The sequence below is a fragment of the Coptis chinensis genome, chromosome 1 (genome assembly GCF_015680905.1).
Source record: "Coptis chinensis isolate HL-2020 chromosome 1, ASM1568090v1, whole genome shotgun sequence".
NCBI classification, from domain to species: Eukaryota; Viridiplantae; Streptophyta; class Magnoliopsida; order Ranunculales; family Ranunculaceae; genus Coptis; species Coptis chinensis.
This window is the reverse complement of record NC_141456.1, coordinates 84,212,391-84,236,081: the sequence shown is the minus strand read 5'-3', so window position 1 is coordinate 84,236,081 and position 23,691 is coordinate 84,212,391. Positions and strand designations below refer to the sequence as shown.

At 36.7% G+C, this 23,691-nt stretch overlaps 3 protein-coding genes and 1 pseudogene across 3 annotated transcripts; 3 read left to right on the top strand and 1 right to left on the bottom strand.

The window, feature by feature from the left end:
- The first annotated feature begins 31 nt into the window (after positions 1–31).
- LOC147525537 (secreted RxLR effector protein 161-like) lies at positions 32–616 on the top strand. The gene is made up of 2 exons (XM_086579709.1): positions 32–305; positions 393–616. The coding sequence occupies exons 1-2, from the start codon at positions 32–34 to the stop codon at positions 614–616; spliced, it is 498 nt and encodes a 165-aa protein (XP_086435835.1).
- Positions 617–2,068: 1,452 nt separating this feature from the next.
- LOC147525536 (uncharacterized) lies at positions 2,069–2,776 on the top strand (annotated as a pseudogene).
- A 139-nt stretch (positions 2,777–2,915) lies between these two features.
- On the top strand, positions 2,916–4,699 carry LOC147525535 (uncharacterized). The gene is made up of 3 exons (XM_086579698.1): positions 2,916–3,222; positions 4,203–4,372; positions 4,439–4,699. The coding sequence occupies exons 1-3, from the start codon at positions 2,916–2,918 to the stop codon at positions 4,697–4,699; spliced, it is 738 nt and encodes a 245-aa protein (XP_086435824.1).
- A 3,192-nt stretch (positions 4,700–7,891) lies between these two features.
- LOC147525534 (uncharacterized) lies at positions 7,892–8,857 on the bottom strand. Its single transcript, XM_086579685.1, has 2 exons — positions 8,758–8,857; positions 7,892–8,625 (listed from the first exon to the last, which is right to left on the bottom strand). Exons 1-2 carry the CDS (start codon positions 8,855–8,857, stop codon positions 7,892–7,894), a joined length of 834 nt encoding a protein of 277 aa, XP_086435811.1.
- Positions 8,858–23,691: the final 14,834 nt, after the last annotated feature.

Sequence of the window (23,691 nt, the reverse complement as noted above, 5' to 3'; positions counted from 1 at the left end):
GGCTGTCTGTGTAGTATCTCAATTTATGCATATGCCCAGAGTTCCTCATTTTCAGGCTGTTATTCGCATTGTGCGACACTTGAAAGGTTCTCCAGGACGTGGACTTGTCTATTGTTCAAATGGTAATCTTGATGTTATTGGATATGCCGATGCTGATTATGCAAGTTCAGCTTCTGATAGAAGATCTACTACTGGGTATTGTACCTTTCTAGGAGGTAATTTGGTCACTTGGAAGAGCAAAAAGAAAACTGTTGTTGCCAAATCTAGTGCAGAGGCCGAGTATAGGGCTATGGCTCAAGGCACTGGTGAATTAATGTGCATACGTAATCTGTTACATGAGTTGGGCTTCTCAGTTAAGTTGCCTATAACACTCTATTGTGATAATTAGGCAGCCATTCATATTGCCTCTAACCCATTATTTCATGAGAGGACAAAAGACATCGAGGTGGATTGTCATTATGTCCAGCACAAAGTTGAAACTATGGAGACACAACATACTCCTCATGTCACTTCCAATAATCAGTTGGCAAATATCTTCACAAAGCCACTGTTTCGTCTAGTATCTACTCGTCTTTGCAGCAAGCTGGGCATGAGTGATATCTACGCTCTAGCTTGAACGAGTGTTGAAGCATACAGGTGTGTGTCTATCATCTGTATGGTAGTTATAGGCGTGCGCCTATCAGTTCGGTCTATCAAAACTGACCGTATTGAGTTTTTTCTATTTTAGTGTATTAGACTTATTTATATGTAACGAGGTGTACTGTAATAGATAATAAGAACAACCCTAATTCTCTAGCCTCCATTAATCTCCTTCTTTATCAAATACATGTAGACCTTTAGTACTATGATGTTGTTATGATTCTCCTAGCATCTTATAGCAAAAGTAGTTAGGGACTCTATAATATAATCATATTACTTGAAAAATCATCACAATTACAATGCACATCAGTTTAGTGCTTCGTGGTCTTTACTTATTTCATAACTTGATCAATAATAATTAATTCCTTTTTATTTCCTCTTTTGGGTTCTTATTTGACATTGTTCAATGTCATAATAATGATTAATGAAAAAATAATGACTGGTATATAAGAATCAACTATACTACTATACGCCATGATGTTCTTGTTGATCAAAGACACGGTTGTGGCAGGATTTGTCACAAGGGTACGGACAATCAATTTTCTAAAAAGGATTTCAGTCATAAAACCAGTCTCCAACTGCCTTAGCAATTCACTGCCAAACATAAGGAAAGAAAATTAAAAAGAACGATAGTAACGCAAATTAGAGTTGTCACTATACAATGGTAACTTGGCAAGAACAATGAGAGGCAAAAAAAAAATTAGAAGTTGAAGTCACTTACGATATTATTCAGAATAGGAGATTCTGCCCTTAACCATGTCTCTTGCATCTTCGATTGGCAATGAGCATAACATGAGTTGCTGAACATGCATCTTGATGCTGAGCCTCGCAATCCGATTAAAGCATTCAGGAATTCCAACCTGTAGCCTGTAATACACCAATTACAACATTATTTATTGAATACTATGGGAATGTATCGGCATAGTCTAGATATAGCTAGGTTATTATGGTAAGATATTATCTCTATGATTTAGGTATAATTCTCTGACCTATCTTTCCATATTTATGTACTCAGCCACTCCTATTTAAACATTAGCTTTTATGAATGTAACAACTAACTATCCCTGAATATATATTCAATTTTTCCATCTACTCTTAATTCTAGTTGGTATCAGAGCAAGCTTTTCTACAAAACCCTAAGAGCCTATTGCTATACTCTTTAAACTAATACTACGAAACCTATTATTTCATATCTCATACGATGGTGAACTCTGCAACATCTGATGCTCTTGTTGTCCCGCCGACGATAAATGTGTTGGTGGCATCAGAACCGATGTCAATTCCTGGTGGGATCAAGTTGAAAGGCCCTAACTTTGATGTCTGGTCACAATTTGTGACTATGTTCGTTGTTGGCAGATGCAAGAAGGGATATCTTACCGGTACCACTCCGAAACCTGATATAGGTGTTGCCACTTACGATAAATGGGTTATGGATGATGCTATTGTGAAAGGATGGCTTATCAATTCTATGGAAGCGGAGGTAATGTTATTATTCATTCATCTACCTACTGCAAAAGATGTTTGGGATGCTGTTTCTCGCACTTTCTATGAAGGTGTTGATAAATCAATACTTTATGATTTATCTCGTAAATCTATGGCAACAAAACAGGCGGGGAGGCCGATATCAACATATTTTTCAGATCTGAAGTTTATTTGGTAGGAACTTGATCATCGTAAACCTATCCCTTTTATGCAGGCAAATGTTATCAAGGTACGGACAGCAGAGATCAAAGAAGAACGAGTTTATTTGTTTCTTGCTCATCTAGATGATATATATGATTCCATTCGAGGGGAAGTTCTCCGCATTGATCCACTTCCTAGTACTGAAATCATTTTCTCAATCGTGCAACGTGAAAAGCAACGTCGGAATACTATGTTGAATCAAGGAGATATATCTCAAGTTGCTATGGCGGCTATGAAATTTTTTCCATCTTCTTTTTCTCAACATAGTCCTACAAAGATAGTTGGTGGATGGTGTTCTCATTGCGGAAGTGACAAACACCTTGAGGAATCATGTTTCAAGAAAAATGGATATCCGGAATGGTGGAATGATCATAAAGAACGATTAAAGGGAAGAAGCAAAGGCAAAGCGGCTATGTGCACTTCGATACCAGCCTCTATTTCGATGCCAGACTGAATAGCACCCTCTCACTCTGTGGTAGACTCTACTCTTCTACAACAGTCAGGTAATATTGGTAAAGCATTAATTGCTACTAATTTAACAAGGGATTATGGCTAGATTCTTGATTCCAGTGCCACAAATCATATGACTTTCGATGCATCTATTTTACGTGATCACTATTGCCAATGCTAATGGTGTTTCATATCCCGTAACTGGAGCAGGACGAGTTGATCTGACTCCATCTTTATCATTGGAACACACTTTGTTGATTCCTGCCCTCTCTAGTAATTTATTATCTGCACTACAAGTAACTTCACAATTAAATTGTTTAGTATTAATCTACCCCAATTTCTCTCTTCTTCAAGATATCAACAGCGGGGAGATAATTGGGCGTGGTACTAAGATAGAGGGTTTGTACTATGTTGATGATGTTAGTGCAAGTCATTCTCTATCTGCAAGAGGTGCATCTAGTGTTGGACAAGATCAAGTTTGGTTGTGGCATCGACAGTTGGGTCATGTCTCTTTCGGCTATTTAGCACATTTGTTTCCATCTTTATTTTCCAAATGTAAACCCTCAGATTTTCCATGTGAAACTTGCATTTTGGCAAAAAGTCACCGTGTCCATTATCTGCCTAGTTCTAGTAAAAAATTTGTCCCTTTCTCATTGGTTCATTCAGATGTTTGGGGACCAGCCCAATTGCAATTACTTCGGGTTTTCAATGGTTTGTTATATTTGTTGATGATTGCACCCGCATGACTTGGCTTTATTTAATGAAACATGAGAGTGACATAGCTGACCATTTTCTCAATTTTCACAATATGATTAAGACACAATTTTCGGCTTCCTTACAAGTCTTTTGGTCTGATAATGGCGGAGAATTTGTTAACAAATATTTACAGGGGTATTTTAAGGAGCATGCCATTCTCCATGAGACTACTTATGTTGATACTCCATAACAAAATGGTGTGGCCGAAAGGAAAAATAGACAGTTACTTGAGATTATGTGTGCTAGTCTGATAGGTGCAAGTATGACGCCACATTAGTGGGAAGAAGTCATTACTACTTATGTTTATCTCCTCAATCCTATGCCCACAAGTGTTCTTAAATTTCAAACACCTTCAGATAAACTTGCAGTGTATGTGGCTATTCCCTCTCATCTTATTATTCCTCCTCCTGTTTTTGGATGTGTAGCATTTGTAAACTTACAAAAACATTTGCGTACTAAGCTTGATCCCTGTGCCTTGAAGTGTGTCTTTGTGGGTTATCATCCTTTTCATAAAGGATACCATTGTTATCATCCTACTACATGTAAATTTTATGTTTCCATGGATGTTACATTTTTTGAACAAGAGTTGTTTTATGCTCCCTCCATATCAAATTCACATCTTCCAGGGGAGAGTAACAGTGTTGAAGAAGTGAATTAGATTAAATTTTTTCCAGATAATGTGGTAGTGGAAATACTTCCAGTAGCATCTGAATCAATACAAATTGTGGAGCCGAACCAGAATAGTGATGTTGATGTTACTGATGTTACTGATGTTGTTAACGAACCCTCTCTCTCATCACCAACAGTTCCCATATCCAATCCTCCTCAAACTGATATTTCTGAGGTAAGTAAAGAATCTATAATTAATACTAACAATATTTTTGAGTCTATTGATGATGACAAATATCAGCTTCCACCACGGAGTAATCGTGGAGTACCAGCGGAGAAATTTTCACCAGAACCTATAAAGAAACCTGTAAAAAAATCCACCTATCTGATTGTTCATTATGTGTCTACTCACAGACTATCAGAGTCTTCTAAAGTCTTTGTCAACAATATGTCTACAACGCATGTTCCCAGTAAAGTAAGTGAGGCATTGTTGGATGCGAAATGGGCTGCAGCTATGGAAGAAGAAATGACAGCGCTTCAGAAGAATAAGACATGGAACTAGTATCACTACCAGAAGGGAAGAAAATTGTTGGTTGTTGGTGGGTGTACACCATAAAACAAAAGCCAGATGGTTCGATCGATAGGTACAAAGCTAGACTTGTAGCTCGAGGGTTTACTTAGAGGTATGGTGTTGATTATGCGGAAACCTTTGCTCCTATGGTGAAAATCAATACTATACGAGTTCTGTTATCATTGGCTGCCAATCTTGAGTGGCATTTATAACAATATGATGTGAAGAATGCTTTTCTTCATGGAGATCTAAAAGAAGAGGTATATATGTCATTACCACCAGGATATGATGCTCCTCATAATTCCAGTAGTATGGTGTGTAGATTGAAGAAGGCCTTATATGGTTTGAAGCAGTCTCCGCGAGCCTAGTTTGGTAGATTTCGATTTGCTATGAAAAAGTACGGGTACTTGTAGAGCAATGCAGATCACACTTTGTTTTTGAAGAAAGTGGGTGATAAAATTACAACTCTTATTATATATGTGGATGATATGATAGTGACAGGGAATGATCTCACAAAGATGAGTAAATTGAAGGCTTGTTTGTCTTCTGAGTTTGACATGAAGGATTTGGGTGGATTAAAGTACTTCTTAGGTATTGAGGCTAACCGTTCCAACCAAGGTATCTTTCTGTCACAACGTAAATATGTGCTCGACTTACTAGAAGAGACAGGAATGCTTGGCTGTGAGCCAATCAAGTCCCCTATGGAGAAGAATAACGGCTTGGAGGAATGTTCTGACCAAACACCATGTAACAAAAGGCGATACCAGAGGTTAGTTGGACACTTGATTTATTTGTCCCATACTAGACCTGATATTGCATATGCCGTAAGTGTGGTAAGCAGATTCATGCACAATCCGGGTAAGCAACATATGGATGGAGTTGTTCGGATCTTGAGGTATTTGAAGTCAGCACCAGGACAGGGTCTTTTGTTTTCAAAAAATGGCAATACAGATATTCTTGGGTACTCAGACTCAGATTGGACTGGCAAAGGAGATAGAAGATCAACATTGGGTCATTTTACCTTTGTTGGAGGTAATCTTCTTACTTGGAAGAGCAAGAAACAAAAGGTTGTTTCTTTGTCCAGTGCAGAGGCCGAGTATTGAGCAATGGTGAAAGGCATTTGTAAATTACTCTGGTTAAAAAGGCTTATGGGGGAGTTGGGTTTCTCTTCTGAATAGCCTATGAAGTTGTTTTGCGATAACCAGTCTGCAATTAAGATTGCAGAAAACCCAGTACAACATGATCGAACAAAGCATGTGGAAATAGACCGGAACTTTATCTATGAGAAGTTGGAGAACAAGGAAATTACAGTGCCATTTGTTAATACTAAAGGTCAGCTTGCCAATATGTTAACAAAAGCTCTCTCGAACACAGCATTTGCCGATTCCCTTGTCAAGTTGGGCATATATGATATATACGCTCCACCTTGAGGGGGAGTGTTGAGTACTATGGGAATGTATCGGCATAGTCTAGATATAGGCTATTATTGTAGGATATTATCTCTAGGATTTAGGTATAATTCTCTGACCTATCTTTCCATATTTATGTACTCAGCCACTCCTATTTAAACATTAGCTTTTCTGAATGTAACAACTAACTATCACTGAATATATATTCAATCTTTTCCATCTACTCTTAATTCTAGTTTATTATTATATTTTTTTCCCCTGTCTGAAAACCATTAGTAGTGGTACCTAATCATTCCCTCAACAACAAATTACTAGAAAATTCCCTTTTATCATTCCCTAAATGCCACTTGGATAGCGAGTTTACATGAAGCTAGCGTATAGCATTACTGAAATTGTTAAAGCAAATTTTCCTTATGTATAGTACTTGCTCTACATGGATGGCCCTTTCCTACGATCAAACATGGTATTGATGTCCTAAAAGTGAATTTTCAGAAGCTATAAACTAATGGCTAATGCTTCTTCATTAAACCTTTGGTGGAGTATAAGTTTACCTGTTTTAGTTGAAAAATGAGGGTGTGCAATGTAAATAATAACCATCAATTTCATTATGAAAAAAGGTAAGTAGGAAAGAAAATAGTTAAGTCAATAAGGAGATGCGTTATCTAGGGAGATTGTGGGGCCACAATAAGTAATAACGTGTTTCCTGGATACAGAGGGACAAGGATTCAAGGAAAGATAAAAGTAGTCACCTTGCATTGTATTGAGTTGAGTGGGAGAACATTTAGTTACATCAAGCTTGCAGCTGTGCCAGTAGCCATGTGGATCGGCAACTCCTGGAGCTAAAATGTTCTTACTTTGGATATCACAAGTTCTTGAACTTAGTAAATCTTACATGGGCAGTGGCGGAGCCAGGCTAGCACTAAAGTGACTAGTGATGATATTTCGACAAATTAGTAAAAAGAACAATAGTATAATTCGAAAATAATCAATACTTTATTAGTAAGGTTTACCCAACAAACGAAAATAATAATTATTGTGTTGCGACTAACGCGGAAGCTATCATAACAACTACCAACAAGACTATTCAACAACTCTCCAAGCAACAACTAACCCAAGATCAACACAATATCAACACAAGGCACATAATCTAAATAGAGAAGATAAAAGCATACTCACACAAGACCAAGTTTTACATGGTTCGGCAATTTGCCTACGTCCACACGACAAGCTTTTGATAGATTAGATGTACTAGATACAAGATTACAAAGAGAATCAATCAACACTCACTTAGAATGTATCACTCACACTCACAAAGAATGTTCACTCTCTTTTCTTCTTGGTTTAGTTCTCTCACAATCTCTCTCACTTAGAAAAAGATTTCTCTCACTAAGAAAGGTTGAAGATTCATTCTTCTCAAAAAAAAAAAAAAGGAATGAAGATTAGGTTAGGTCATGCTTGGGCTTTGGGCTTTTTCAGGCCCAAAACAACATTCTCCACCTCGGTGAGGTTTTAACACATAAAACTGAGCCAAACACAAGATCCACAAAGAATCACAAGTCGTCAAACCACATCGTGAACTCGCCGTCAATTGTCCTAAAGGACCTTGCCCACAAAGAGCCATACCCACAAAGAGTCTTGCCCACGAAGAGCCACCCACAAAGAGCTATCTTCACAGAGAGTCATGCTCATAAAGAGCAATCACGCCCACGAAGGGCCATGCCTACGAAAGGCATCAATCAACAATGCATGAGCCTCCACCATTTGTGGAGTACCCCTAACCAATGTTGGAGCTTAACTCCATAGTGAACCTTCTACAACCCAAAGCCATCTTGCCCTTAGGCAATGAAACAAATTCCCAAGTACAAAACTTGTCACGAGCTTCCACCATTTCATGCATATCCACTGACCAATCTTTATAATGACCATCTCTAACAACTTCTTCGAGGTCGTTTGGTTCATCACCCTCCATATTCAGTGTGTAGGCAACTAAGTCCGGTCGACCATAATGTTTCACTGACTTATCATGCCCATACTTCGTAACTTGTTTCACGCTTCTCTTTGGCTTTGATTTAGCCAAAGCTTGCTGCTCAGGTTGTTGTAGCTCTACTTCTTGTTGAATAGTTATTTCATTAAGATCCTCACTCTCTATAGCATCCTCTGACTCTTCCATCTCATTCACTTGAGATTCTATAGAATCACCATTATTTCTAGCCTTCTCCGACCTGCTTAAATATAGCACCGAAGTCTCATCAAAAGTAACCTCATTGCTGACTAGGAACTTATGGTTCTCAAGACATGACAATTGCTCCCTTTGCATAACACATGAATATAGCTTTCTTAGCTTTAGAACAAGCTTACTATCCTTCATATGATAGTAAGCACTAGATCTAAACACACACAAAGTATCATAATCAGCTGGTTTCCCTGTCCACACCTCATAAGGTGTCTTGCAGTCTATCACCGAAACTGGTGATCTATTATACAAGTAACAAGCCATGGCCACTGCATCTGCCCAGAACTCTTTGCCAAGATTGGCATTGGAGAGCAAACATCTCGCTCTTTCAAGCAACGTTCTATTCATCCTCTCTGCCATCCCATTCTACTGCGGCGTGTCTCTCACTGTCTAGTGTCTAGCAATACCCTGTTGCTTACAGAACTCCTTGAAAGGACCATAGGTATACTTAGTACCATTATCATACCTTAAAGTCTTCACCTTTCTTTCTGTGTGTTTCTCAACCATTGCTTTCCAACTTTTAAATGTCTCGAAAACTTCATCCTTAGACTTCAAGATATATACCCACACATATCATGTATAATCATCGATGAAGGAGACATAATATCAGTTACCTCCCTTAAAAGCCACTCTAGAGGGTCCCCACACATTCGAATGCACATAATCCAGGATGCTTATCATTTTGTGCTTGCTTGTACCGAACTTGACTCTACACTGCTTGCCATAGACATAATGCTCACAGAATTCCATACTTGGTTTCTCCAAGTTTGTCAGTAGCCCTCGCTTGCACAACTCAGACAATCCCCTTTGGCTCATATGCCCAAGGCGTATATGCCACAATTTTGTGCACTCAGAATTATCACCATATGTACCCACTGCTACATTGCCTATCACTGTATTACCCAACAAAGTATACAAGTTTTCATATCTTTGACCCTTCATAATGACTAAAGAGCCACTAATGATCTTTAGGACTCCACCATTTCCCACAATCTTGTGGCCTTTGGAATCCAAGGGACCAAGAGAAATGAGGTTCTTCCTTAATTCAGGAACATGTCTCACATCGGTTAAAGTCCTTACTACACCATCATGCATCTTGACCCGTATAGTTCCAATTCCCACCGTTTTACAAGCAACGTCATTACCCATCAAAACAGAACCTCCACTCAAGTTCTCATAGGTAGCAAACCACTTCCTATTTGGACACATGTGGTAGGAACACCCGGAATCAAGAATCTACTTTTCGGTCATATGTCGTCTTGCGTAGACACCGAAAGACTTACATCATCCCCATCAAAATTGGAAGCAAGACTTGCTTCACTAACATCCTCATTCTCAAACTTACCACTCATCTTGTTACTCTTTTTCAGGCTAGGGCAATCACATAGATAATGCCCATTTTCCTTCCAATTGTAGCACCGCACATATTTTAAAGGCTTCTTAGAACTATCATTTCCACTTGCTTGTGGAAGTCATCTCATTCGACATCACCCTCGTCGTCTTATCTTCTACTTCTTTATCAAACTTCTCTCCTTCAAACCTTGCATTTAACATCTTGGGAGCCATTTCCACAAGTCACACAAAGAAACCCACAAGAAACTTCACTTGGGAATTTTATCAAACACCTTGCCTACACAAATTTTAAGCAATATGGTTCTTTACCAAAACTCAAAATGCTAGGTCGTATACCCTGCTCTGATACCAATTGTTGCGACTAACGTAGAAGCTATCACAACAACTATCAACAAGGCTATTCAACAACTCTCCAAGCAACAACCCAAGATCAACACAATATCAACACAAGGCATATAATCTAAATAGAGAAGATAAAAGCATACTCACACAAGACCAAGTTTTACGTGGTTTGGCAATTTGCCTACGTCCACACGATGAGCCTTTGATAGATTAGATGTACTAGATACAAGATTATAAAGAGGAGCACTCAACACTCACTTAGAATGTATCGCTCACACTCATAAAGAATGTTCACTATCTTTTCTTCTTGGTTTAGTTCTCTCACAATCTCTCTCACTTAGAAAAAGATTTCTCTCACTAAGAAAGGTTGAAGATTCATTCTTCTTTAAAAAAAAGGATGAAGATTAGGTTAGGTCGTGCTTGGGCCTTCTATTGACTTGGGCCTTGGGCTTTTCCAGGCCCTAAACAATATATTGATTGTTAATAATTCATATAAACACAAAATAAACAAATAAATGAAAATTATTTCCCAACTCCATTAACAGAGAAAGATTAAGTAAAAATACAAAAGTAAATTTTATAATGCTTTACAAGGAAGTCACATACCATACTTGGTTTGACCCCTGCAGCACAAGAAACAGGCAAATTTTTTGCTTTGATCCCTACAAAAAATGTAGAGCAATGTCATCATGCCATCACATTGTATTGGAAAATCAAAAGTCATTGAGTTGAAAGTAAAGATATAGGAACCAAAGTAGCTGAAACAATTATTTCGGGTCCGACTGTAAGTGAATGAGGACTTATCATTATTGATATGTGAAAAGGATAAGGAACACCGACAAGATAAAAAAGGATCATGAAAGCAATCCTGTTAACATGGATAAACATACGTGTGTTGTCACCATATCACTTTAGAGCTATGATGTACGAATACTTCTAAAATGTCATTGCACCCGTATCGGTCGGGTACGATACCGATACGGGTACTAGATACTTTTAGGATACTTCTAGGGTACTAGAATCCCTGAAATAGAGTTGATCCGATTACTCTACTCCATTGAAATGTAAATTGTTCTTGAGGCTTCAAGTTGTATTGACGTTTTTCACATGTTCCTGACTAACTTTACTCAAAGAACTACTAACTTAATTTTTAGAATACACATATATTTTAAAATATTCATATTAATTAGCCGTACCCATAGGCCGTACTCGTATCCTAATATTTCAAAAAAGCCGTATCGTACCCCATACCAGTGTCACCGTATCGGTACCCGTACCTGTATCCGTGCATCATAGTATAGAAGTCTTCTATGTGTTGTATCCCAGAAACATCCTTCCTGTCATGCAATAGAGTCGTAGTTATTTTCAGGTGACAAACAAATTTACTCTTTTTCTCATAGTTGTTCAAGTATTTATTTAGTTATTTATTTATTTTCAAAACAAAGGTCTTCGTCATGAGCTTACGCATTGATGAAATAACCATCATCTGATAGGCATTTTACTTTGGTCCCCATAGGTAGGAGGTGACAGAAGCTATCGGATAAGAGCCCAAAACTGTAGTTTTAACCCCTTAACAATCATACTTTTAGACCAATTATGTGAGTAATAATTAAGAGTTAATACTGATTACGTGTTTTTATGCGTTTCAGGCTTCAAAGTCAATTATGTGCAGAAATATGCCACTTTGATGAGATAAAAGAGCAATGGTTGGTTGCTAAGGAGTTCTGTGATTAAAGGCCAAGATTCAAGAAGACAAAGCCTTTGTAAAGCCTATTCAGACCTTGAAAAGTCAAAGTCCACGCGGGCAAAAACAGTGCACAAAGTCAGTAGAACTTCCGAACACCGTATCTTTGGACTCAAACCTTGGAATTGGGCTTACCTTATGTCAAAACGACCGGCTCGGGAAGAGCTTTCCAATGGTCCAAGCTTTGGCCCAATCAGAGGAGCAAAACTGGACTAAAAGTCTGTTGAAGCCTAATCCAGCTGAAGAGCCCTTTTTGGATTGAAGAAATTGGGTTTTGGGCCCGATTTTCCGGCCCAAAACATGGCTCCAAGCCCATGCACGATTTTGGATCTGATTTCCTCCTTATCAACAAAGAGGACTTAACTCTTAAGATATCTAGTAGCTTAGGATAGAAAGTAGCCATTAGAATAGCTTCTAGATCTAGTTTTAATGGTTGTTAATTAAGTTTAGTTTCATTTCATTCCTTGTTTTAGATTAAACCTTTGAAATATTGTTATTGCTTGATTAGATAAATAAAGTAGTTTATTATTGATCAAATTCGATTTTGTCATTTAAATTTGTTAGATCTAATTTCATTTATTGTTTGTTATTCATTTTGTAGTTATTGATTTCGGGTTGGATTATTGTTTAGTTAAAATTCATAAAGTTAGAATCTTTATATTATGTCGTATTCAATTTCATATCGAAAATGATTGCGTAATGATTCTCGGCTAACCCTCCATTAGAGGGGGTTGAGAAGCCTTGATGAAAACTTGATTCCGATTATCGTAGAGTCGTCGTAATTTCTATTCCACTCTAGAAACGATTAATTCACCATGAGAATAGGTTTAATCGTTCACATGCTAGTTATGAATTGGTAGAAGTGCCATGTGTAATTAGGGATTAGGAAGAACCAATTGTTCTGCGTAGCAGTTCAATTCGGATTACGACGATTTGTCGTTAGTAAGTTAAGTTGAGTTAAGGTGGAATCAATCCCCCCTAATTCCTTATCATAGAATCAACGCAGCATTCCGTAGTTAATTAGTCATTATCTAGGTAGTTGTATCGTAGTTTATAATTAAGTAAATCTCTCATTAGACTTTAGTTAAGACTGATTAGACTTAGAAAACATTACATGTGAAAGAACTAGGAGTGGAACGAATCATCTACTCCACTATATCTCAATAGGATTGAGAGTAGAAATCTTTGATAAATCTAGTAACAAAGCAGTTTTAGTTTTACTTTCGTTTAGAGTTTCATCGCTTTATTCATTAGTAAAACTATTCAATTTTACATAATATCACTATCACAATGAAGAATCGAGGTCAATCCACTAGTAGAACAACCTGAAAGAAGCGCCTGTAGACATTTTCTAGTGCTCTCAACTCTTCAACATTTCAGGTTTTAGACATCTAGTCCATCTTCACACAACCAACTTCTCTTCATGCAATACAGGCACTGCGACATCTCCCCTCATTACATTACTGTAATGCTCACCTACTTGTGCCCCACTACTTTGAAACCTAAAGTTTTGTATTATTTTTAATAAATGAAATCAGAAACCTGATTCAAAAACCAACATGCATTGAAATAATAACCTATTTAATTTTACAGAATTATCATTAAATGAATTACTACTTCTGAAACGTCCCTTGAACAGATAACCAAAAAATTACTTTTTTCAACTGATTCCATTAAAACTCCTCATTTTCTTGCTAATCACCCTTAAATTTTCTCGTTTTCCTGCTAAACACCATTTATTTTCCTTATTTTTACCATTTCTTTCTTGTATAAAATGAACCTTCAACAGCATGAAACTAACTTGCTTTTTACAAATCTTTTTATTGAAAAATGACGAACTTAAACAGAAAACATGTCTCATTTTTCCTATTTTCTTACCATTCTTGCCATTTTAATGGTCCTTCCATAATGGCCCTACTAGTCAGATTGCCCAACCACTGAGTACTCTGATGATGATGAAGAAGAAGAACAACAAGAAAAAGAAGATGATGAAGATGAAGAAGAGTATGAAGATGAGTGGCTCCGAGATCTTTATTGTTATGTGATAACCCATAAAAACTCAACTAGATTACTCTAACCTTATTATTACGGTATCAATTATTTATTTTCTACTCTCACATATAGATTTATGCAATATATAGAGTACGGAATCGTTCCACTCCTAAACTACCAAGACATAATAGAAATCAATTGATCAACACAAGGGAACAATGGTGAGAGCAATATTTATAGAGGTGAATTTATATTATGAAACTAAATATATGAATTTAACTTATACTAATTTAACTAAGCAATTGAATATGACTTGAATAAAATATGGAGAAGAATATGGAGAAGAGATTAGGGGGATTTGATTTCACTTAAATAAATTCCTAATATACTAGTGTAGATTATTGCAATCATAACCAATTAAGATTAATTGTGATCCCTAATTATTCATGGCAATCTCTGCCAACTAATAATTAGCATGTGAGGAAGTTCAACCCATTCTCATGGCAAATCAACTAACCTACTAGAGTGAACTCTTAAATGTAATAATTCTAACTAACACATCAAGTCTTCATCCAAGCTTCATCAAACCCCTCTAATGGAGGTTTAGCTAGAATCCATTAGACTATCATTTCTAACACAAGAACAGTAAAAACAAGTCATTACTGAATAACTAATTAAACTTTCTTAATCTAAATTAACAATAGTCTAAGATTCAAACATGGATTACAATTGAAATTTAAACTAATTTAGAACTAAGATTATGAATACTAATTAGCAATTTAAAACAACTAAATCTATGAATGAAAGATTGAATTCGAATTTAAATATTGAAATATAACTAAGTAATTTATTCTAAAATTCAAAACTTGTTCTCATAACTAATAAAATTGACAACTAACTAGATTAATCAATTAAAACTAATTCTATATTACAAAACTAAATTTTATGAACTAGAACTAGGTTTAGATTTAGATAGCTTAAGAGCTAAGTTTTTGTCTCTTGATATAGAAGAGCTAGATCCCCAAATTCGTGCATGGGCTGAGGAGTCATGTTTTGGGACGAAAAAATCGAGCCCAAAACCCAATTTGTTGAATCTAAGACTTCCTATTCTGGTCGTGTTACTGTAGCGTGAGTTTTCACCAACTTATAACACCAACTTATACTACTATGATCGACTCAAGGTCTAAACCATTGGAAAGAGCATTCGATCCGGTCATTTTGATATAAAATGGGCCCAAATCCGAGGTCTGAGTCCAAAGATATGGCCTTTTGAAGTTCTATTGACTTTTCTTCAGCTTTCTAATCCGGTTTGACTTTCACTTAACAGCTTTGACTTGGGATTTTTAAGGGCTTTTTCTCCATGAAACTTGGGCTTTCTTCATAGAACTTTCATAGCAATCCCTTTAGCTCCTTTTAGCGCCTAATTAGTAACAAATTTACATTTATTCAACTCCAAAGCCTGAAATACTCAAAAACACGTAATTAGTGATAAACCTATATTATTAATCACATAATTGGTCTAATAGCAATATTGTTAAAGGGTTAAAACTACAGTTTTGGGCTCTTATCATTATGAAAAAGGCAATGATGGATCTTCCACAGATGGTGATGATGGCGATGATGAGAATGAAGATGAAGATGACGATGAGGATGAAGATGAAGATTGACATCTTATTTTTGTTATTTACTTGTCAATGCTATGTTTAACTGTTTTGAAAATGAATGTTAATAATAAACTTTTTATTACCCTATTATCTGTGCTTTTTAAAATTTTGAATTTTTCATTTTGCAATAAGTAATATTTTCAAAATCCAACATAAACCAAAAAACATAATCTCAGTTATACTTGGGACATGTACCTTTGATCATGAAAAAATTTTGATACCCATAAACATAGCAACTATTGCTGATAAAAAATAAAAACTGAAAACATGCACCTTAATCATTTAATAATCTCTGATACCTCAGCCTTTGTAGATATATTTTATATCTGAACTTTTTGTTCCCCCGCTTTGTATCAGATTTTGACATCAGGACTTTGGTGATATGCTTAATATTAACATTTCTGCTGATATCAGGGCTTTATGTGCCTGGTATCTACCACTGTTTTTGATACCAGGACTTTTGACAATATGCCTAATACCAACATTTCTGTCAATATTAGGGCTTTATGTGCCTGGTATCTACCACTGTTTTTGATACCAGGACTTTTAACAATATGCATAATACCAACATTTCTGTCGATATCAGAGCTTTATGTTCTTGATATCAACACGTCTGTTAATAACAGGACTTTATGTGCCTGATATCAACACGTCTATCGATAACAGGACTTTATGTGCCTAGTATCTGCCAGTTTTTCTGATACTAGGACTTTTGACAATATGCATGATACCAATATTTCTGTCGATACCAGGACTATATATGCCTGATATCTACCACTATTTCTGATACCATGACTTTTGGCGATATGCCTGATACCAATATTTCTATCGATACCAGGACTTTATATGCCTGATATCTGCCTCTGTTTATGATATCATGACTTTTGGCGATATGCTTGATACCAATATTTATGTCGATACTAGGACTTTATATGCTTGATATTTGCCTCTATTTCTGATAACAGGACTTTTGGCGATATGCCTGATACCAACATTTCTGTCGATACCAGGACTTTATTCATAATATTATAACATCATTGCATTATGAATTTGAAACTTTTTATTGAATTGAATATTCTTGCCACATAGCTCATTACTCAATAAAATTGAAAAATACATTATTGATAGAATACCTTCATATTATTGACATTTTGAGGTTTTGGTAGTAACTCTCCATCAGAATTCTTCAAATAATATGCCCCATTTATTCCAACCTTATGGATTATGTAAGGGCCTTCCCAGTTTGCCGATAACTTTTCAGCTCCCTTTTCTTTTGTCGTTTGAGTGACCTCTTTTAGCACTAGGTTGCCTTCTTGGAAACTTCTTCCTCTAATATTTTTATTAAATGCTTCTCTGACCTATCTGTGGTAAGAATCAAGCTTTATTCTTGCTTGTTCTCTTTTTTCTTCCAAGTTTAGGGCCTCTGTATGCATCCCTTGGTCATTCAACCCTTTTTCTACAAGCATTATCCTGGATGTCGATACCACTATCTCGGCTGGAGTAACTGCTTCCATACCATAGGCCAAAGTAAATGGTGACTCCCCTGTAGATACTCTTGGAGTTGTTTTGTTTGCCTATAGCACACTGTTTAGCTTGTCAACCCATAAGCATTTCTTGTCCTCTAGCTCCTTTTTGATATAATCCATAATAGTCTTATTTGTCGCCTTAGCTTGCCCATTACCCTGAGCATAATAAGGTGTCGATGTGAAGTGTTTAATCTTATATTATTCTAGGAAATCTTTCACCTTGCCTCCAATAAATTGAAGACCGTTATCTGGTATGATGACATATGGTAGGCCGTATCGACACACCACTCTTTCAAACAGAAAGCTGATAATATCTTGTTCTTTGATATGTTGCAAAGCTATAGCATCTACCCATTTAGTAAAGTAGTCAGTCACAGCAAGCATGAATCTTTTCTTACCTCTCCCTGTATTAGTGGTCCAACAATGTCCATCCCCCATAAAGCAAATGGCCATGGGTTTGATACATAGTGCAACTCTTCTGCTGGAACATGAATTGCATGTCCATGCTTCTGACACTGGATACACTTCTTTGTATATGGAAGACAATCCCTTCACATCTGTGGCCAGAAGTATCCTTGCCTCGCTATTTTGTTAGCCAATGATCTCCCCGCTGAATGATTTCCACACTCCCCTTCATGCATCTCCGCAATAATTTGGATAGCCTCAGCCGGCGATAGACATTTTAAATGTGGTCCACCTAGATTTTTCTGATACAACTCATCATCAATTAATAGATATCTTTCCGCCCCTGCATTTACCCTTCTAGCCTCGTTTTTATCCTCTGGTAATTCACCTTCAGACAAAAATGAAACATAGTTGCTTAACCATGACGCCCCCAGCATATCAACTTCCATAACCTCTAAATGTTTCGTATCGATACTTGGGTTTTGCTGAACACCAACGTGCAACAGACTTCCTTCTGTATTTTCAAGTATAGCTGCGACATATGCCAGCGCATCTGCATGTCGATTTTCTCCTCAATCGAGGTGCTGAAATTTAACTTTGTTGAAGTTTTTGAGCTTCAATCTAATGAAGTTCAAATAATCAATCATGTTATCGCATTTTGCTAAATATCCTCCATTGATTTGGCTTACCACTAATTGAGAATCACTGAATACAGATAATTCTTTGACATTTAGCGATTTAGCCATTTCCAATCCTGTAATCAATGCCTCATATTCTGCTTCATTATTGGACGGATGAAACCCAAAAGTAATTGCTAACTCCAATCTCTGATTTTTAGGGGTTATCAGAACAGCTCCGATACCTTTTGTCCTGATGATCCATCGACAAAAAGCCTCCACCCATTTGTGCAAGCCCATGGATCATCTTCATCCATCACATCATCAGGTTCTTGCAAATTTAAGCAACTATCTTCTTCAATCTTCCAATTTTCATCTTCAGCAGGAAAATTCGCTAAGAAATATGCCAATACTTGATTTTTTTTCTGAAACCCTATTCCTATATTTAATCCCAAACTCATCAATAAGTACTGACCACTTCACCATTCTTCCCGACTTGGCTGTCTTGGCTAAAGTTTGCTTTAACGAAAGATTCGTCATGACAATGACTGAGTGGGATTAGAAATAAGGTTTCAACCTTTGAGTAGAATAAAGTAGAGCTAATGCATATTTTTCTAGCATCGAATATCGAGTTTCAGCCTCGAGCATGGTTTTGGATTGAAAATAAATAGGTCGCTTAACTCCATTTTCCACTTTTACTAGTATCGAACTAATATAAAATTATGATACTACTAGATATAAAAATAAAGTATCACCTTCCTCTGGCTTTATCAAAGTTGACACTTCTTGGAGATACTTCTTTAATTTTGAGAATGTCCATTCACATTCTTCATCCCATATGAACTTTGTATTCTTTTTCAGCAACTTGAATAAGGGTTTACATCGGTCGGAAGTTCTTGATATGAACCTATTCAAAGCTGCAATTCTTCTTGTTAGCTTTTGTATATGCTTCCTAGAACTTGGAGAAGGCATTTGCTGAATAGCTTGAATCTGGTCTGGATTAACATCGATACCTCTCTTTGTAACTATATACCCAAGAAATTTCCCTGAACTTACACCAAAAGTATATTTCTCAGGGTTAAGCTTCATGTTAAATTGTCTGAATATTCGAAACACCATATCAAGGTCTTTAACATGATCCTCTGCTTTTTTCGATTTTATCACCATATCATCGATATATACTTCCATAATCTGTTTAATTAAATGTCTAAATATTTTCTCGACCAACCTCTGATACGTTGCTTTAGCATTTTTTAGACCAAATGGCATTCTGATGAAACAATAAAGACCTCCTTCCACAATGAACGTTGTTTTCAGTTGGTCCAATACTACCATTATAACTTGAAAATATCCTGAATGCCCATCACAAAAACTCAACAACTCGAAACCAGCTATTCGATCAACCAATTCATCAATTCTTGGCATCGGATAGTAATCTTTGGGACATTCCTTGTTAACATCTGTGAAATCCACACAGATTATAACCTTGCCATTCTTCATTGGGACAACAACAATATTTGCTACCCATTTTGAATTATCGATTTACCTGATGATTCCACATTTCAGCATCTTCTAAATTTCATTTTGTACCACATTCGCGTATATCGGCCTGACCTTCCTATATTTCTGATGCACTAGAATTGCTCCTTCTTGTATATTCAGCTTATGAGAACATATAAGAGGATCGATACCTAAAAGATCAGCTACCAACCATGCGAATACATCTTTATTTGTCCTTAAGAATTCCACCAAATCTTGTCTGATATTTGCACTCATCTCTGTTCCGATAAAAGTGAAGCAACTTTCATTGTCCTAACCGATATTGACTTTTTGTACTTCTTCCATTGTTTTGCTTGGAACCATTTCCAACTTTGTCTTCATTTCCGATGTAAACCTAAAATGCTCCTGATGTTTCTTAGTATCGGACTTTGGATATAAAACTTCTGCTAATTGCTATCTGGTATCTTCCAAGACACCCCCAGTGTCTACTTTTTTCTCTTTCATCATACCCTTTACAGTAACAAAATTGCATTTCTCGGATTCTGACTGATCACCTCTTATCTCATGTGGCCCATAAGCAGTCGAAATTTGATAACCTGTTAGAAATTACTCGGAACTGCTCTCATAGCATGTATCCACTTTCTTCCCAAAATAGCATTATGATTTGAATTATGCTTAATGACTATAAACTTAGTCATAATTAACTGTGGACCTGCCCTTACTGGCAATTTAATTTCCCCAACTAGCCTCGTAGAAGTTCCATTGAAACCAAACAGATTAAACTGCGGTTCTTTCAGATGTGACTCATCAAACCTGATACTCGTATATGCTTTCCAAAATAGAATATTGACTGAACATCCACAATCAACCAGTACCTTTTGCACATCATATCCTGATATCCTTAATTTAATCAACAAAACATTATCATGAGATAACATTACCTTTGATAGATCATCAGGAACAAACATAATAGCTCCAGGTATGCTTGCCGCTACTAATGAAGGGTTCACCGGTATCGGCTCTACGTTCACTTCTAGCACCTCTTTCACTGTTGATATCTTTCGGATTTTATCCCTTATAATCTTTTTCTGTGGGATAACCCTATTATATATCATATTCACCATAGCTGTTACTTCCGGTCTAGCATCCGCTCTGAACTCTTGAAGCTTTCCATCTCGCATTAATCTATCCACTTCTCTGAGCAATTGCAGACACTTATTTGTTTCATGATTCTTCACCTTATGGAAATTGCAGAAGGGTTTATCTGCTATTTCTCGAAGCTTGTAAGTCGAATGCTAGAAATAAGGTTCTTTCCCCACCCTTCTTAAAATGTCCTCCACTGTGGTATTAATGGCGATATAATTACTTGGATCTAACTCCTCTTTCAGTGATCTTTCAAACCTCTTTTTCTGTGATGGTTGGTTTTCTAATTTTGGATAAGAATAAGCCGATTTCCTCTTATCGGATTTGCTATAGTTCTCCTCCTTAGCAGACTTATTTGATTCCAATACCTGTAACACTGGTTGAACCGATGCTGCCAAAATACCTTCTTCAACTTGCACATCTTTTTCAGTTTTATCATACAACTCTCTCAGAGTTTTAATATACTTTCAAAGCATATACTTGTGCATATCGGAACCTGGAATAAGCCCTGTCTGAAATGCCATCACTACTGTCATTTCTGATTCATCTAAATGCTCTACAAGCTGTGCCTCTGCCTTACAACGCGACAAGAAGGTTTTCAGAGATTCCTTCTTTCTTTGCTTAAGCTAGAACAGAACTGACACTTGCTTTGGTTTTACTCACTGATGACCATAATTGGTCAAAAACTTCTCCTCAAACTCTCTATAACATGATATTGACCCTTCCTGTAAAGAACAGAACCACTTCAACACCTTCCCCTTCAAGCTTGAAGAGAAGGACTTGCATAATAATGAATCAAGATAGGCTGTTCCTTTGTATATCAAAAACTAGTGTTGATATCCATATAGATGGTCCATCGAATCCGACATCCCATCGTATTGAGTGTATTTAGGAAGTTTGAACTTCGGTGGAATGGGCATCATCTCGACACTTTGATGTATCGGATTTTTGTTGACATCGTCTGCCAATCTTCTTATCGAAGCTGAATTTTTTATGAGAAGCTGGTTTATCCAACTGCTTTTGCATCATCTCTTTGGTGATGGGTTGTGGTATCGGAATTTCAGGTATCGGCGATGCTTCTGCAATTCTTTCATTTCTTGCCGATGCCTTTTCCGTAAAGTGACTAACCGATTTTGAACTACAAGCCTAATCCTCTTCCCCATGGAGATCCTTTACAACCTGACTCAGACTTCCCTTCTTCATCTCTTGATTCTCCTTAAGTAATATATCATTCTGCTTTTCCAATTCCCTTAACCTCTTCATCAAGACTTCTTGAAGTGAAACTTCTACTTTAATGTTTTCCTCCTGGTATCTCCTAATTACCGAAGCTCTTGTATTTCTTGTTTGTGATTGATTATCATTATCCACTCGCTTGTTGTTTGCTCTCTTCTTTAGAGCCATTATGATTCAATTCGCACTTCACTATTAAACTTCTGTCACTCTTCTTTCACTCAAACTCAGAACAAAACTATGGATTCGAAATCGAAGAAGAAGAAAACTTCAAATTTTCTTGTTCTCGATGCACAGACGGCGCCAATGTGATGTCTAAGAACAATCTTCCTTCATTGTTCTAAGATCACGAAGATTAAAGAATGATTTGAATGAAATTGATTGAGATTGTGAATCAGATATGAAGTAAATGAAGCTTTTTTATTTAATATTCATGAAGGTTTTACAATCACTTTGATTCTCTCTTTCTCTCTCCTGTTTCTAATAATTTTTGTGGGAATGATCTATAGGAACCATTATTTCAGAATGACTATTTCTACAAACCGTGAACACCACACGCAGCGGAATTAATGGGTGTCCATGATTTGTGATTGGAAAATATACCTTTGAGAATCAGTTTAGATAACTCTGAGAATCCAAGCTTTATGAAATCCGAAATCTACCTCTTGATCTTCTGTTGTATTCCTTTAGAATAGATTGGACGTTGTGTGGACAACGATCTACCAACCCCTTTTTTCTCTCAAGATCAGAAACGAATTCAGATCTATTTTTCTTGCCTCTTTTTCAGAACAATGAATAGTGAATTTCGGCCAGAGAGAGATTATTCTATTTATAGGCTACAATAGGGACCATGAGGATAGATTAGAGTTGGGCCTCCTGATGGGCTTGGGCTTCCCATATTCGCCCAGAACACACGGCCCAAGTCCGTCAACAAATAGCTTATTCCACTAAAGGCCATTGTTGCACTACCGCCCTAATTCCAAATTACGTATCAGCGTTTATAGGCTCCATATTATATGCTTGTGGATCTCCCCATGTTTAAGATATTGAATGTCCGTTGATTAAGTCAAGTTACTAACAACTACATTAATCAACTTCTTATGTTCTTGAGTAGTACCACTCAACCTCATTGTCATGTCAGAATAAATCCACCTGCAGGGTTTACATGACAATCCTTTTGAGCTCCTCAAGGGGACATCATCAACCCGAAGTTCTCAAGGACCGATTCCTTCTATAATCAACAACACACCTTACATACAATGTCATTACCCAATTCATTGAGTTTGTTGATTCACAAATGAATCTCACTCATTGATGATTTCAAGTAATATACAATGCACATAAGTTCCCGTTATTATATCCGGATTAAGAGAACACGCATCCATAATGACAAAGGTGTTTGTTCTCTTATATAGTCAATATAAGGAGAAACAACCTCACTTGGTCCTATTCAATACACACAAAGTGTACTAGTGTAATCCTATAGTCAAGATAAACTAATACCAGATTATACTACAACCGTACCAATGGTTTGTCCAAATCCATCTAGGTTGTGAACGATTACTTATACTTTATAAGGTACTGATGATATGATCTTCTGTATGTTCACACCATATCATCTACAACATAAAGTATTAGACACATGCATATAACTAATAACATATATAATATGCATAACATTTGCTCATATGATTCTCATTCAAAATATAAAGAATTAGAGTTAATACAAAAGTAATGCTTTTAGTATATAACCCTATCATGATCGAATGAATCTTTCTTTCACTTCATCCAGTCTTTATATCGTGTCCTCAATTAGCTTTGACTT